The sequence below is a fragment of the Ambystoma mexicanum genome, chromosome 8 (genome assembly GCF_040938575.1).
Source record: "Ambystoma mexicanum isolate Mex_15411 chromosome 8, UKY_AmexF1_1, whole genome shotgun sequence".
Lineage (NCBI taxonomy): Eukaryota > Metazoa > Chordata > Amphibia > Caudata > Ambystomatidae > Ambystoma > Ambystoma mexicanum.
In genome coordinates, this window is record NC_090929.1 from 473,060,395 (window position 1) to 473,077,933 (window position 17,539).

The window sequence follows — 17,539 nt, forward strand, 5'->3', positions numbered from 1 at the left end:
TCCCACAACTATCACTGCAGACCCAAGACAATCAAGGGACAGCACTGATCCTAAAATACAAAAAATGAAAAAAAAACAAATTGTGCTAACCACTAACCACCTAAGCTCCTCGTTCCTCTCCAGTATACCCTACACATACCTCACACAGCCTAACGGGTCCGCCATACTGCACACAAAACACACAACCCACACATCCACCAAAAAGAACAATCTGACGCAAAAAAACAATCCAGACACTGGATGTTGCCCCTACAGACACAATAAACCCAGTGTGCAAAATCCAAACACACTCAGAAAGCCGACAGACATCAGTTTCTCCTGGTTCTTCAATGTGAAGAATTCAACCATCCGCAGGGTGGGTGTGCGCTCCCCTGGACTTTTTTTTTTAACTTTAAAAAGAAATTGAATGTTGGTAGATTAAACCTCCGGAAAACGAATGGGGCTAATACACACACTTTTTCTTATGCTCACCGCACGACATAGACATGTCCTGAAAGTTGATTCGTCACATGCAAGCACCAACCGAAGAGCACAACCTCCACCCTATCCCTCTACCCTCACTCACCCACCCAACCCAATTTATTACAGAGCCACGTGAGCGCCTGCAGACCATGCAAATGGTAGTGGTGCCCAGTATAAATCAACTTAACATAACATAGCATCCATGATCTGACTGTCTCAGTCATACTGGCCTTTCAGAATCACCAGCACGCCATGAAGTCTCTTTCTACGCACACTGTGCACCAATGTCTGACTTTCCTCAGCCATACTAGGCTTTCAGAATCACCAGCAAGCTACGAAATCGCTTTCTATGTACACTGTGCACTGAGGCCTGACTTTCCTCAGTCATACTGGCCTTTGAGAATCACCAGCACGCCATGAAATCGCTTTCTACGCACACTGTGCAACTCTGATCTGACTTTCCTCAGTCATACTGGCCTTTCAGAATCACCAGCACTCCATAAAATCTCTTTCTACGCACACGGTGCACCGATGTCTGACTTTCCTCAGTCATACTGGCCTTTCAGAATCACCAGCACTCCATAAAATCTCTTTCTAGGCACACTGTACACCGATGTCTGACTTTCCTCGGCCATACTGGTCTTTCAGAATCACCAGCATGCCGCAAAATCACTTTCTACGCGCACTGCACCAATGTCAGACTTTCCTCAGTCATACTGGCCTTTCAGAATCACCAGCACTCCATAAAATCTCTTTCTATGCACACTGTGACCCGATATCTGACTTTCCTCAGCCATACCGGGCTTTTCGGTGTCCTAATTCATTTACCTCCCCCACCCCTTATCCAGCACACCCCTCTCACAGCCCTCCTGACTCCCCGCCCCTCACCAGCCCTGACGTGACATTCTTGTAACTGGTCCGTGTGTAAAGCTGTCCAAGGTCAAACATGATCAAAGGACGATGATTATGTGGGTCATTGAAGGCAAGAAATGAGGGGGATCTCTCACAATCCCTGTCACTCTATGAAGGGATGGGGGGGGGCGGGCGACCACCCCACTGACCTCCATCCCACACACACACACATTATCTTTCTGAGGCAAGACATTGAATCCTTTTGTTAACCCTAATATAGGTGCAGACAGGATGCTTCGATCCCCTCTCCTCTTACACACCACCCACCCCATTGACCAGCCCACCCCCAACCACCATTATATCCCTTAGCAAACTCCAGGGGAAATCCCCTACAAAGAGCAGCCACAACTTTTCCACTAAATTTCAAACCAGAACGGGCGATGACAGCTCCTGCTCCATGAAAGTGAAGCAGAACTTGAAAGATGTTCCACAGTTAGCTGGCGAATGGCCAGGGGCAACATGGCCGCCACACCAGTCATACTAGTATCACAGATCTTAAGTAACCTCTCTTTCTCTCTCTCGCTGAAGTGCTCTTATTGTTCTTAACGACTCGGTACTGTTCATGTACCTCTCCTGTTATAAATGCCAGACTTCAAGAACCAGGCGGTAAAGCGAAAACCAGTATTAAATGACCTGCTCATGCCTGCTAAAGGACATTACGAAATCGCTGGGAATACATACCCTGGAATGTGTCCTTGTTTTTCCAGCTCAAAGCAGACATTCACAAAGAACTACACGCCCCTGAATGCAAAGCGAAAACCAGGATTAGATGAACTGCTCATGCCTGCTAAAGGACATTATGAAATCCCTGGGAATGCATACCCTGGAATGTGTCCTTGGAAGTCCCAGAATGCAAAGAGAAAACCAGGATTGCATGGCTATCTCAGCTCTGCCAAAGGACAATATGAAACCGATTGGACCATCTATCCTGCAATGTGTCTGTCCTACTCAGTACAGACACGCACGCATGCCTACAAGTCCCAGAATGCAAAGAGAGAAGCAGGACTCACAAGCCACTCACAGCCGGCATGGAATATTTGAGAGCCATGGAACTACTTGTCCTTGAATGCGCGCTGTCTTGCCCGGTACAGATGCCAAACACAAGATTGAAAGTTTGAGCAGGCACGGAGAAAACTAGGACTGGATCCCATACTCGCACCGAACCTTGACAACCTGAGACAGCGTTAGCACAGCTTTGCCCATAGCAATGGACGTTAAATAAATAGCATCTAATGTTTCACTGACTAGTCACTGGCCCCAATAACACATTTAATAGACCCAGGCAGTGTGCAGTGGGCCATCTTGTGCAGGAGCCCTGCATATAAACAGGCTCGCCTTTCGTCCTGTCCACTTTACCTGGACCAGAAACCCGACACCACGCCTGGCTCAAACAATTCGAGGTAAAATAAACCCTGCGGGTGAAAGGACCCCCGACCCTGGAAACTCTGGGACCTCAACGCAAGATCCTCCAGAAAATTACACACGGTTCCGGCAATAATTGAAAACACACATATTCAAACCGGCCTTGGGCGCATACTAGGTACAAACGATAAACACTTGCTGAGAACCCCGGCCTACTAATGGAGGGGGGACTGGCCTACAGGGAAAGATTTCCAGACAGTTGGGTATGCGCATCAGAACTATGGCAGTAGGCGCTACACACATGCAAGATTACATAGAATAGGCAATCACACTCTTTACCAATGAAGTCTGTTTTCCTACTGATTGGCGCCATTCGTGGGTGACTGTCTGGTAATGCCACGCACCAGCTGGCATCAACAACACAAAAATGCAATGTCTGACACCGAAACATAGCCACAGACATTTGGAAAAGGTTAACTGGCTCTCATCCCATCTAAACCTTCAGCTACAATGCATATTTGAAGCGGCTGGAGGGGTTCGAACCATTGGGTGCTGAACCTGGAAACGAGTTGAAAGATTCGAAGCCATATTCCAGCAACTTTAAAAGAAAAGTGTTGCTATGATATGATATGATAGGTTAGGTTATTCATAACGGGCTTAATACCCAGAAGTTTCTAAGCGCGGACCGGGGATCGAACCTGTGGTGCTCCGTGTCGTCTTGCTTCCAAGGAGAGCATATTGCCCCTGAGCTATCCTCCCGAGTTGCTGCTATTTCGAGACGGTTCAAACTGTGTACAGGTGTTTTTACTCTCTTCGCTTAACTCCCTTAGATTTTTTAAATGTAACTTTACTTGGTGTAATTCTGTTATTTGGCCTCCGTTCAAATTCGATTCGGGTGGACCAAAACAGGCCTGTAGTCCAAACTTATTTGAATCAAATTAAGAGCCGAAATGAGTCGAAACGATCATTTAGGGGGCTGATTTGAAACCACCTCAGGAGTCAGCTCTGCGTTCCGAGTGATTGGAGCTAATATTTGAATAATGCGCGCCATGATTCCTGTTCAACACTATAAAGCCTTGCCCACCCCCAATAAGAGTGCTCCACTACAATGACAACCAAAGTGTGGAAACAACAAATCATAGAGCATTTGCCTCCACATTTTCTGAATGGAGAATGCATCATAAACGCACGTCTTTGAAAGACTAGTAGCAACATAATATTTGTGTATAGTTCTTCCTTAATCTTCTAAGCACTATAACTGTTATTATTACCTAATTAAATGGTACTCAATGTATTGGCCTCCGAAAGATCAAGTACTTAGTTACCCTTCCGGGATCACACAGAGGTATCTGAGACAAGAGCTTAATTTGCTGAGCTCTCCTCCTGGCATATTGTCGAATACTGTTCATTCACAGCCACCTTTTTAAACAGCTTTAGTAAACACGTGAGAGATGTGTTGCTCTCTGAGAGAGAGAACGAGCTGAATGGAACCAGCAGCTTAAAAGCACACCAAAGAAAAACACATGAAATCTTTGCACTGGCTTTGCACTGCCAACAAACACCCTGATACACAGAGTGGTGCAAGGTATATTTTTGCAGTGCAAAGTCACTTTGCACTGCAAAAGTACTCTTTGCACTGTGAATTAGGCCCATTTAGCACTAATAATTCCATAAATCAGGGCCTTAGGGCCTAATTCACAGAACGTTTAGCACGGAGCAAAGTGACTTTGCACTGCAAAAATACGCATTGCACCATGCCTAATTCACAGCATGGAGCAAAGGGACGTTGCACTGCAAAAGTACTCTTTGCACCATGAATTAGTCCCATTTAGCACTAACAATTCCATGAAGCCGGCCCTTAGTGCCTAGTTCACAGAACGTTTAGCACGGAGCAAAGCGACTGTGCATTGCAAAAGTACTTGTTCACCGGGCCTAATTCATAGCGTGGAGCAAAGTGACTTTGCACTGCAAAAGTACTTGTTGCACCGGGCCTAATTCACTGTGTGGAGCAAAGTGATTTGCACTGCAAAAGTACTCTTTGCACCGGGCCTAATTCACAGCACGGAGCAAAGCGACTTTGCACCGCAAAAGTACTCGTTGCACCGGGCATAACTCACAGTGCGGAGCAAAGTGACTTAACACTGCAAAAGTACTCTTTGCACTGGGCCTAATTCACAGCACGGAGCAAAGCGACTTTGCACTGCAAAAGTACTCGTTGCACCGGGCCTAATTCACAGTGCGGAGCAAAGTGACTTTTCACTGCAAAAGTACTCTTTGCACCAGGCCTCATTCACTGTGCAGAGCAAAGTGACTTTGCACTGCAGAAGTACTTGTTGCACCAGGCCTAATTCACAGCGTGGAGCAAAGTAACGTTGCACTGCCAAAGTACTCATTGCACCGGGCCTAATTCACAGTGCGGAACAAAGTGCCTTTGAACAGCAAAATTACTGTTTGCACCAGGCCTAATTCACCGGGCCAAATTCACAGCACGGAGCAAAGTGACTTTGCACGGCAAAACTACTCGGTGCACCGGGCCTAATTCACAGTGCGGAGCAAAGTGACTTTTCACTGCAAAAGTACTCTTTGACTGGGCCTAATTCACCGGGCCTAATTCACAACACGGAGCAAAGCAACTTTGCACCGCAAAAGTACTCGTTGCACCGGGCCTAACTCACAGTTCAGAGCAAAGTGACTTTGCATTGCAAAAGTACTCTTTGCATGAGGCCTAATTCACAGTGCGGAGCAAAGTGACTTTGCACTGCAAAAGTACTCGTTGCACCGGGCCTAATACACAGCGTGGAGCAAAGTAACGTTGCACTGCCAAAGTACTCGTTGCACCAGGCCTAATTCACAGTGTGGAACAAAGTGCCTTTGAACTGCAAAAGTACTTGTTGCATCGGGCCTAATTCACAGCACGGAGCAAAGTGACTTTGCACTGCAAAAGTACTTGATGCACCGGGCCTAATTCACCGGGCCTAATTCACAGCACGGAGCTAAGTCACTTTGCACTGCAAAACTACTCGTTGCACCGGGCCTACTTCACAGTGCGGAGCAAAGTGACTTTGCACTGCAAAAGTACTCTTTGCACCGGGCCTAATTCACCGGGCCTAATTCACAGCACGAAGCAAAGCGACTTTACAGCGCAAAAGTACTTGTTGCACCGGGCCTAATACACAGTGTGGAGCAAAGTAACGTTGCACTGCCAAAGTACTCGTTGCACCGGGCCTAATTTAATTCACAGTACGGAACAAAGTGCCTTTGAACTGCAAAAGTACTTGTTGCATCAGGCCTAAGTCACAGTGCGGAGCAAAGTGACTTTGCCCTGCAAAAAAGCTTGTTGCACCGGGCCTAATTCACAGCGTGGAGCAAAGTGACTTTGCACTGCAAAATTACTCGTTGCACTGCAGTAAATGGGCCTAATTCAGTGAAGTGCAAAGAGTCCTCTTGCAGTGCAAACTCACTTTTCTGCATGCTAAACGTTCTTTGAATTAGGTCCTTAGCGTATATAAATTGCTCAAATTGTCACCACATAATCGAATGGGAAATCGGACCCCACCGTGACACAGACAGAAGCATTCAGGTTCGAGATATCTAGTGCATTGCATAAGATGGCACGTGTCAGACATGTTGGACAAACACGCACGAGGCAAACTTCAACCTTTACCAACCAACAAGGAGCCTCAGGTTGGTTGAAAAACACAACGCTGCCTTCCCACCTCTAAAAAAACTTCACCTGGGGGGAAACATTTTGGCATGCATGGGACCTAGATAAACTATGGAGCAATGTGCCAGCAACACTGCGATGCCAAGAAAAGCACTTAAAATACTGAAAAGCCCTAAACTGAACTTGTTCAAACACGCCTCCACCCGAGGATGGACCAACAAGACTAACATGATATATTTTTATTACAATTGCCCTGGACCGCAAGTCCCTCACAGTTTATGAATGCAATGTGTTTCTAGGCCCCTGGAACGCCACCCCTGAAGGAGCTGTGAGGGGGGCTTCGCTGTGCCTATCTTTCCATCCGGTCATCATCCACTCTTTGACCTGTAGCTTGGCACCTTGCCTCCTCTCACCTACATCCCTTGTGTCCCTGCTCCTCAACCCTTTAGTCTTGATTTCCTTAAGTCGCTTGCTTGTGCGCGGTGCACTGCAAATCAGAAAAAGAATGGCCAAGCGACATAACAAGTTACCAGATGGAAGTTGGTGGATCTATGCCTTCAGCATAGAAGTCCTTAAAAGTATGAATGAGCACCAAAGCTTATACTGCTGCATACAAATAGGGTGAACAGATGTCCTGGTTTTGCCCGGACTGTCCCGGAATTGGGTGCTCTGTCCCCCTTTCTCAAGATAGTTTTTGCATTGGAAAATGCAGTTGTCCTGGTTTTTGGTAGTTGGTCTTCATAGCTGGCAGACAGGGGTGCACAATCTGACAGAGAAGAAATGTTGCGTTTTCCGAATTAAGATGGTGGTAGTTTGTGATAAAATAATTATAATATGGGTTTATTACAACAGTAAGACTTAAATCTCCTTCTCGTCCAATCGCTAATGAAGTATAGTGCCTTGACAGCCACTTTCAAGAGTTAGTCCTACTTTTATGTTAGTTGCCCTGTTCCGGTTTTTTTACTTTTTAAATTCGGTCACCCTACATAAAAAGCCTGCTGGGAATTCCACTCTCAAGGACTGGAGAAGAAGGGAAACTTTCCTTTGTCCAGCTCTGTCTAAAGTACTGTATTTGTTTTGACTTTTTACTATTGGCTGCTGTGGATGTAGCGTTACCTCTGTGTACAATGGACCAATGCCAGAGCAGGGTTTGCAATATAATAATGCCACAGCAAGGTTTGCATGGAGTTAACGCCATAGCAGGCATTAGATTTACAGCCGACTAACAATACAAGATGCGGTCTCATTTTTTACTGGATCTGGCCTTTTTGCAATGGTAATGGCACAGCAGTCATGCTGAGGGGACCCACAAACATTTTCTCCAGTCCACTTGATTAAAATTGTACCAATGGAAAAAGCTTGGAAAATGATTCCCTCATTATCTTAAGTGTTAGAGGGGCTAATAATATTTTGCACTGCTGATGAGCCAGAGATGGAAGTTATGCTGGGAAGATAGTTCAGTGTGTTGAGCGAGATATGCAGAGATTTTTGGATAAACATCAGTTAACCGGATCCACTCTGGGCATGTCTAACTTAGCCCTCTACCCTTGCTATAAAAATGACTGCAGAGTTGGGAAGGCTGCCATATACAGATTATAAACCTGTGGCAGCAAACACTACCTCTACTATAAGAGGGAGGTGTCATTGTATTGAATGACTCAGGATTGTTCGATCACCCATGATGCCTCCCCGTCCTCCTGCCAACCCACTAGACCTCTCAGAACTGGATGTGGCGCTTCTTTTATATGCATAGTGCCCTCCTGTTTTTGCATTTGCGGATTGTCTTTTCATGTGTATTGACACTTAATGGTGTGAAGGTGCTTTGGCCACTGTTAATAAGTGGAAATTACTACCCAACGCAATTATACTCATTGCACTGACCTCAAAGGGGTGAGAGGCTGGGGCCCTTCGACCTTCAGCTTACACACAGATCTCTGCAGAGGATGCATTAGTCTACTAAGCTATCTCACCACCTTCCTGCTGACTGTCCGCCGGGATCCCCTCAGAGTCTCACAGGTACCCAGGACACTCCCGCCATTCCTCCAGCACTTACCTCAGAGCCTGCACTTGCCTCACTGCCTCTGCACTCCTCAATTACCCTTTGAGAATTGGCATCTCTCAGCACTTACCCAGCTTACGACCAACTAGGGCATCTGAATTCCTCCCTCCCCCCTGCACTTGTCTTCCTTCCCCGCCCCCCGCGTGTACCGTCTGTGCATTTGCATGATCCGATCGATCGGTACCATGCCTGATGACCCTCTGTCCTTCCGTGCCTGTCTCCCCTCCCTGCATGGTGCACCCCTATGCTCTTGGAAAAACTTCAGAATCGTCGTCAGACCTATTTGTTGTAATCTTCACTGTTAACTGTATTTCATGCACTTACACAGCCCTGGGCAGACTGGACATCATTCAGAAACTCAAGGGCTCCGAACGACTGTTGTTTTTCTCCCCTGTCCCCTCCCTCCTTGAGCGCCTTGAAACACTTGCCTGTGTATAGGCGCTTTATAAATAAACATTACCATACCATTCCTCACGTTCATGACGAATACAATGTGAAGAAACATGTACAGGTTCAAATACCAGCAGGGTCGACTTAACCCTTTATTGGTCTGAAATGGAGTACTGTTAGATTAGTTAATACTAACACTTTTAACAGCATTATTCTGAGTAACCCTTGAGTACTGTCCTAGAGAGTGTGACGAGCACATCCACGTGAACAGCTGTATGAGGAGGGTGGGGCGAGTGCGGCCTTGATAAAGCGCCCGCCTTACGCCCGAGATTATCCTATTTCACCAATGGCTCAGCCTGACCATTGACTCAGGCCAGTTGAGTCTCTCGTTTTTATGAGTCGCTTAATGTCATACTCATGCTGTAATAATATAGCCTTATAGACCGAGGGAGGGGTCATTCTCCCAAGTGTTAATGACCCCTCACAAGTTCTATAATGACATGATATGTTAAATCATTTATAACGCGCCTGTACACAAGTGTTTCTAGAAGGCTGTTAGCACGCAATCGACAGAGTTGGTCAACTGAATGTGGTTTTATTTTGCAGTATTTAAATAAGGTTCTCTTCAAAAGTTAAGCATTTCAATTGCAAACTTAGTCAAACTGGAGAGGGTTTAACATGAGAATGCCTTAGGGGTCGTGTAAAAGTATGCGGTTTCTCTATAAGAAATTGAACGCGTTTTCCATGTTTGCCTTTTTCTTTCCTATGTCAAATATGATGTTGCAGTGAAAAAAACAGGTTATTCTATACAGGATGTGTCTTGTTAAAAGACATCTTGCCTGTAAATTGCATTATGTTACCCTGTCTGCTTTTGAAATCAGAATGCAGTCAATACCAGTAGTTATTGACTGCACTTTCAACATGATGATTGGCTGGGAGGATGTCAGTAACGTTCTCTATGTGTTACAGAGGCGTTGCTCAGCAGGCTGAGGGGGTCATAGCCCGGGTCTTTTGGTTGTAGCCCCGGATAGAAACTCAGGGGTTGCAGCCAAAAGGCTAGCTAGCCCTGAGTCCCAACAGTCCCAACATTAGCATAGCCCCGGATCTTTTCCAGACCTAGCAACACCCCTGATGTGTTAATAGGTGTTATTATCCATTTTAATGGGACTCGATTGACCTTGCAAGGATGAACATCTGAGTCGTCCCTAAAGGGATTTGATCTTGTTAGCGGAGGTCACACCCACATCTCACTGAGCCATCTTACACGAGCACCAGCCATGCACATCTCATGATTTCACTTGGGATATATACCACATACATCTGTAAGCATAATGTATGCATCACACGCACACCAATATACATGCTGTGTATATCGCTGCACATGACATACCTATAGTCATCGGGACATCGATGTTCACGCCACACACAAACATGCACACATATGCATACTTTCCACAACAAAGCATGCATCGATTGCATCTTCATGAATGCTCTGCATCGATCAGTGCACACCATGCACGTTGATAATCATATGTACACATCACTATGTAAAGGCCACTGGCGTCGATAAGCATGCTGTACACATTGCAGAGCACCACAAAAACACACACACGTGAAGATTGTGCCTAGCCAGGATATTTCAATTTCATATATATGCATGCTGTGCACATCGCATTACATGCATAAATATCGACAAGCCACATTGTGTAAGTGATGTGCACATCAGAGTGTACACAACTCACATCTGTGGGCATGCTGTACACATGCACACCACCCACACATATAAAAGCATGATATACACACCAGAGCACATTGCAGAAACAAGCACATGTTCAACCATACTATGCACATCACAGTTCATAATACAAACACACACATGTAAGCATGATGTACCCTTCAGTGAATATACTACACACAGACCTTGATGTAAATTCTGCACATATACAAAAAACTGTACACTTGAAAATAAACAACACAGCAAATATCTCATTGTATGCTGCCCCAAAAGAGCACATGTACACATGTATGTGCAGACAGCAATGGCCCCATTGTAGACATAGTCCACACATGTGAATATCGTACACCTGATGTGAACTCTACATATCTCTCTGGATAAAGCACTCGCGTGAGTACACACAACAGACATGTTCTATTTATGTTAACAGTGTACATGGGCGAATAAACTGTCCAGTTCTCTGTATTTGTACCGTAGTACACACATGTGAGTACACATTCAAAACTCTCACAGGATGTGTTAGAGCGTGAACACGGAACATCTACTGTATCCATGCGAGTACGCACCTCACAGCCATCGGTGTGTGTTCCATATATGTGGAAAATATTGTAAAATTGTGAGTACACTCCACACGATATAGTGTGTGTTCATATGCGAACTTATACCATGCAAACGGGTACACGAAGAGCCATGGCTCTATGTATGTGGAGACTAGAGCACATGTGTGAGCATGCATCACACCGCCCTCCGCGCCTGTTCTATGTATTACAATAAAAAGGGTACTCTTGCGAGTCGCTATGACACAACCACGTGTACATGGTGCTCAAGTGGGTACACACGGCGCAGCCCTTGGTATATTTTCTTTGCATTCAGTGTTTCCATGTGTGTATACACCACAGGGCTTGGGTGGTGGCAGCGCACACGCGAGCACACGCCGTCCCCAGGACAGACGCTGGCGGTGTCTCTTACCTTGGTGTAGCCATGGAGCTCCTCGCTGTTGGAGAGGGTGGCGTTGAGCGGCAGCAGGTACTGGTTCGGCTCCTTTACCTTCTTGCGTTCCTTCTTGGCCACTACCTGGAGCAGGGCGAGGTGCTCCCAAAGGACGCCAGCCACCACGGCCAGCACCCAACACCTCATAGCGCAAGTGGCAGGTGGGCCGCGCGGGCTGGGACACTGCCCTGGTCCGGTCTGATGGAGTCGCTCAAGGACCGCTTAAATGAGAGGTTGGGGGTTGGGGTGAGGGGCTCGGGAAGGTGAGGGGAGCAAAGGAGCGTCGTGTGGTACACGGAAAGCCAGGTGAGCTCTACAGTAAGAGGCTCCACCAAGGACTTCCTCCAAGCCCTGGCGCGGGGGAAGATTTGGGGCAACGCTCTCTGGACCTGTCGGAGAAAATGGGGGGTGGAGGGGCCGTGCGAGGGAGCCTGGACTGCTCCAAAGTAGTTTAGGGTTCACAAAAACACGGACGGGAGGGACAGGGCCCTTTCAGAGCAGCTCATCAATCCAGTGGTGACCTTTCGGGGTACAGTGGCAGGAACAATCCAGGGGTCTGCAACCGGTGGCACAAGACCCACTGAAGCGAAGTCTCCAAGAGACCTCCTACACACCCAAATAGGGACGTTTTGGAGACAATGGCTGCCCACCCCCGCACGTATACAGAGCCTTTAATTAAAAGTCACTGGACGATGGCCGCTGCGACTTCAAATGGGCGATGGCAACTCAGACTGCGCTGGCCAATGAGGGCACCCGTCCGTGGGGCTGGTCGCCTGTCCTCAGGACCACGACAGTCGCCAACTGAGAGATTTCAGCTCCAAGAAACGCACGCCAGGAGTCCCGTGCCAACAGTCTAGCGCTGAGAATCCACTGTCGAGAGTTCCGCGACAAGAGTTCAGCACCAAAAGTCCAGCGCCAAGAGCTCAGTACCAAGAGGCTAGCGCTGAGAATCCACCATCGAGCGTCCAGCGCTAAAAGTCCAGCACTGACGATCCACCATTCAGAATATAGCGCCAAGAGCCCAGCACTGAGGATCAGCTGCTAGGGGTCCAAATGCAGACACTACATGGGAGTGGTATCGGAAGGGCAGTAGAGCAGCTCCATCGCACACAGATACCTTCCGTGTATTATTCAGTGTCAGGGCGGTCCTGGGACTGCAGGGGGCCGCTCCTACGCAATGAATCTTAAGCCAATATAGAAGCAGTGAAGCAACATGTACTGCTCCCCCACCTCTTCTACTTATGTACCCAAATCCCAACTCTAACAGACTGACATCAGCACCTACAATCAGATCCGAGCACTTGCACGTTTATTTCAATTGAACAGTGCAAACACGTCTCAACCGGGCTTTGGAACCTTTAATGGGACAGAACAGTCACTTCCCCACAGGACTTCTGTGCTTTTAATAGCACAGGATGTATGTATTAACAGAGTACTGGCACTTCTCAGCAGAGATGCTGCTCTGTTAATGGCAAAGCACTGGCCCTTCTCAGCAGAGATGTTGCTCTGTTAATGGCAAAGCACTGGCCCTTCTCAGCGGAGATGTTGCTCTGTCAGTGGCAAAGCACTGGCCCTTCTCAGCGGAGATGTTGCTCTGTTAATGGCAAAGCACTGGCCCTTCTCAGCGGAGATGCTGCTCTGTTACTGGGATAGTACTGGCAATTCTCTAAGGGGCTGTTCCACGTTTATTCAGACAGCACTAGCACCTCCCAGCGGGGCTGGTATTCTGCTAATGGAACCGCACTAGCACTTTTCGGAGCTGCTATCTTTTCACTCTGTGCACACCTCAGCAGGGCGGCGAGACCTCTAATTTGACAGCGAAAGCACCCATCAGACAGTTTCCGTATAGTGCGACAGGCAGCACCAGCGCTTATATTTTCCTTGAACTGCTGGGTTGTACCTGCAGCCCTAGAACATACGTCATGTACAGTTCTCCATCAGTCTGACACCCCTGGGGAAGCAGGGTACCACGAGACGGCTCCGAAGCTGCTGCGGTCCAGGTCTTTGATTGTTGACTCTGCTTTGAGCCCTTTGGTATCGGCCAGTGTGGGGTATGATTCCGCTCTGGGCTTTTCCTTGCGTTCCCGCCTTCCGTGCCCCTCGGTGCCCTCAGGCTGGGTCGGGAGGGCTGCTGGTCTCGCCGCCTCGCTCAGGTTTCCCCACGCGGTAGGTTGGGCTGCCTGCTCTCGGCCTCTGCCTCCTCGGATTGCTAGCGAAGAACAGCTCCCATCCCACTTAAGGGAAAGTGGGAGGGCGCGGAGCGGTTCCCAGACGGTACCCCGGGCCAATGGGAGACGGCTGAGGGGGGAGTCTCCTTCTGCTGTCAAGAGAGAAGGCAGCCGATGCTCGGGAGTGGACCACGGGGCAGCGGCTCGGCCCGGACTCTCGGACAGACCCCGAAGGGCCAGAACAGAATCTGAGCGCGCTTGGGCGATTTCTTTTGGGCAAAGTGGCCCAGTTTGATGAGCTAATGCACTCTGCTGCTGAGAGTGGACCAACGTTACTATAACACGTTTTTTCAAATGCACTATTTGTAAAACGTCCTCTTGCATATAACGCATCAGCTTGTCACGAAAAATAACACACTGCAATTTGCGACTGCGAAGACACACGCGAGTATTCCGCAATCGTATCCATACACGGCAACCACCCCAGAGGCATGACCGCCCACCGCACCGCTGCTGGTATGAGAACGCATATGAAGGTTTCAATTCAACTGCGACAAATGCCGCGTAAAAAAATAGCGCCAACTGACTCCCTTCTCAGAAAAGAGCGCTTCCATGTGAATTGGAGCGTAAAAGATACGTTGGCATGTTTTTTGGAACAATGCGCAGGGCTGCGAGAGCCAGAGAATTCATGGGTAGGACTGAGTGGGGGCCGGGTGTCTGTGGTTCGGGCCTGGACCCTATGCCCCAGGCCCCGGCCCGCATGAAATGTGGGACGATAGAGGGTCTGGGAGTTTAGGCGCGGGGTGGGGGAAAACGGGGCAAAAGCGTAGGGAGGGGCGTCCGAACGGATCCACAAGAAACAAAAGCCCAGGAAAGGGCAGGAAGCAGCACCTGGGAAGGTGCGAAATATAACAGCAAGGGGCCAGGGGGGTTGCCCGGCCGCCCCCAAGAAGGAACAAAAGGCCGGGGATGTATAAGTAAGCCAGGAAAAGGAGAGGTGGCACAAACCAGGTAAGAGCTCACCTCTCTCGGTTAGGCTCTTAGTGCCTGGATAAGGGGAAGGAAAAACATTTGCCACCCAATCCACCCTACAAGAATAACGGAAGAAGAGGGGTGCAGGCAGGAGCCGGTACGCCGAGTACTCTTTCGGTACACGGTCCAAAAAAGAAGGAGCAGGCAGAAGTGGGAACGCCGAGTACTCTTTCGGTACACGGTCCAAATAAGAAGGAGCAGGAAGAAGTGGGAACGCCGAGTACTCTTTCGGTACACGGTCCAAAGCATGTCGTAGGCGGCATGTGCCCAGGAACAAAGGCCCAGGGATAACAAAGACTCAGGAGGAGCCTTGGGCATCTTTGGGACTGGACACAAGGTGCCCAAAAGCATATGGCAGTGTATTGATTTTTGTTGTGTTGTATTTTCTGTAAGAAAATAAAATGCCTATGGCCTACAACTTTTCCATAAACATAATTTGTCTGTGATTTATTATTTAGGTAGGGATCTGGTAAGAGGAGCAAAGCGAGCCCACACTACTCATCCTAAGAAATCAGCAGAGACTGGGAAATGGCTGTGGGGGAGAGGCCTGTGTCAGGGACTGGGGGCATGACAAGGGGATGGGGTAAGATAAAGGAAGAAGGGAGAATAGAAGGGGATACGAAGTTTAGGGCAACAAAAGGGACTGGGTTGAAAAATGGTGCTTAAGGGGGCAAGACATTGGGCTAAACAGGACTGAGGCAATAGAATTCGCTGAAGGAGTTGGGGCAACAAAAGGGGCTAAAGGGTGCTGGGACTAGGGCAATAAAAGAGGTTAAAAGGGAGTGGGGCAACACACTTGACAAAAGGGGTTGGGGGTAAGGCGTCCAAAGGGTGCAAAAACAGGGGCTAACGGCTGCTGGGGCAAGAACAGAGGCTAGGGGCAAGAAAAAGGGCTAAAGGGGTGTGAAAAATCAACTTCCGGGGCACCACTGGTCCAGGGATGAATATCGGTTTCTAAACCATCAATCGGTCCCATACCTCTAGTACGCCAGAAGCGATCCGAACAGATTGGAAACACAAGTCAATAATAAACCTCTTTGTCCAATTTTGCCCATGTGCCACGGACTGGGGCACCAAGGGAGTTCAAGGGCACAGGGGAATAATGTGGGGGGCCAGGGCAAGGGAGCAGTACACCAGGCAAGGCCGTGTTAGGCAGCCCTTGCGGGAAAGAGGAAGGGGGAGGCACCTTGGCACCACTTCTCCTGACTCACTGCCTCCCAAACACTTACCACGATGCAGGGAGGGGGGGCGCAGCAATGGGGGCCCATTGTCACGATTTATTACACGGCACACGCAAGTCAGGGATCTCCTTCCCCTACAATGAATGTGGCGCACAATAAAAACACTTTGATTTCTGTACTTCAGGTCCTTTTTGATAAGGCCTCCAACCCGTCTCGCACACAACCCCAACGAATACCCAGCGTCACAATGGACTAAGAACCAGGCCGATGTGTATTGATAAGATATTTATTAATATATTTATTAGAATCAAATGAAAGCCAACAGATTTCATCAGCGACCAATGTTGTGGCAACACAAAGACGCATATGACTTTTGTAAAGCAGCCAGGTTAAGATTTACTGTCACAAACACTTCCTTTGAAATTACAAGACAGAAGAAGAACAATTCAACACACAACGATAGCACAATGGTTAAGCGCTCCCCCAGCAACCCTCACCCCCCAAACATCAATTGGGCTTGATTCCTTTGAATGGAAGGCACTGGCAGGGAGTAGGAATGCAAGGGGAAAATCGTTTTTGTGTGGTGTTCACAGAAACAATCTGGGAGACAGAAAGAAAAAGGGGAAATTCGTTTGGCACAGCACAATGGGAACATGTTTTTTAAATTATTTATCACAACTGCTATGGGAAAAAATAGAAAGGAAGGGAATTTTTTTCTGCTATACTGTTATACTTCGAAAGACAGGCAGAGCTTTAGAGAATACTAATCTGCACAGAAGGGGAAAATCGGATTTTGGAAGACTTAATCACAACAAAATTAAAGAGGAGACAGGGATACAAGTGGAAACTTTGTTTTGCCACACCTGACAAAAACACACAGGGCTTTAGCTCTATGGTCATAACAGAATGGGAAAACCGATTTTGGGATGTTTAGCACATTTTCAGTGGGGAAAGAAATTACACATGGGAATTCATGTACCTTACAATGGGGAATAGGAACAGAAAGGGAAAATGGGAACAATTTCGGTTTGCACCTTACAATGGGGAAATAGGAACAGAATGGGAAAATGGGAAAAAAAATGTTTTGCACCTTACAATGGGACAATAGGAACAGAATGGCAAAATGGGAACAGCGCTTTTTTGAAGTCAGTTCTTTTGGCAGATCTTTAGTACTATACCGGCTCACCAAACACAGGGAAATGATTGTTGGTTTCAAATTCCACCAATACAAATCCCGTGAATTTCAATGGGGGAATTAATTGATTTACTTTGATAAAGCGACTAAGGATCTACACAGGGGAATGGGGATTCTTCAATGGGGAATTGACTGAAATGTACAGGCAAATGGGGATTTTGCCATGGGGAATTATCTAATGCAATGCTACAAGAATGCAGGGCCTACACACTCTATGGATTTTGGGGTTTAGTTCTACTTACAGGAGAGGTCTGGACTGAACATCAAGGAGCATCAGTGCATTGCTGTGACAGCAAAAGGGGGCCAGTCAAGATCTCTGCTGAGTCCTCCAAGGGGTCCCAAGTCAGCTTCTAATCTAGCTCCTCTGCAACATTTAGGCCTCTCAATGC

General features: G+C 47.7%; 1 protein-coding gene across 2 annotated transcripts in view; it reads right to left on the minus strand.

The window, feature by feature from the left end:
* The window catches only part of C1QTNF12 (C1q and TNF related 12), a 219,915-nt gene extending 206,111 nt beyond the window's left edge, over positions 1-13,804 (minus strand). Inside the window, exon 1 of one of the 2 annotated variants that reach the window (XM_069610094.1) lies at positions 11,554-13,804. In XM_069610094.1, coding sequence (XP_069466195.1) covers positions 11,554-11,721 — 168 coding nt within the window. In that variant the 5' untranslated portion in view covers positions 11,722-13,804. The remainder of the gene's footprint in view (positions 1-11,553) is intronic. The other variant, XM_069610093.1, reaches the window with a different exon arrangement.
* Between the last annotated feature and the right edge of the window lie 3,735 nt (positions 13,805-17,539).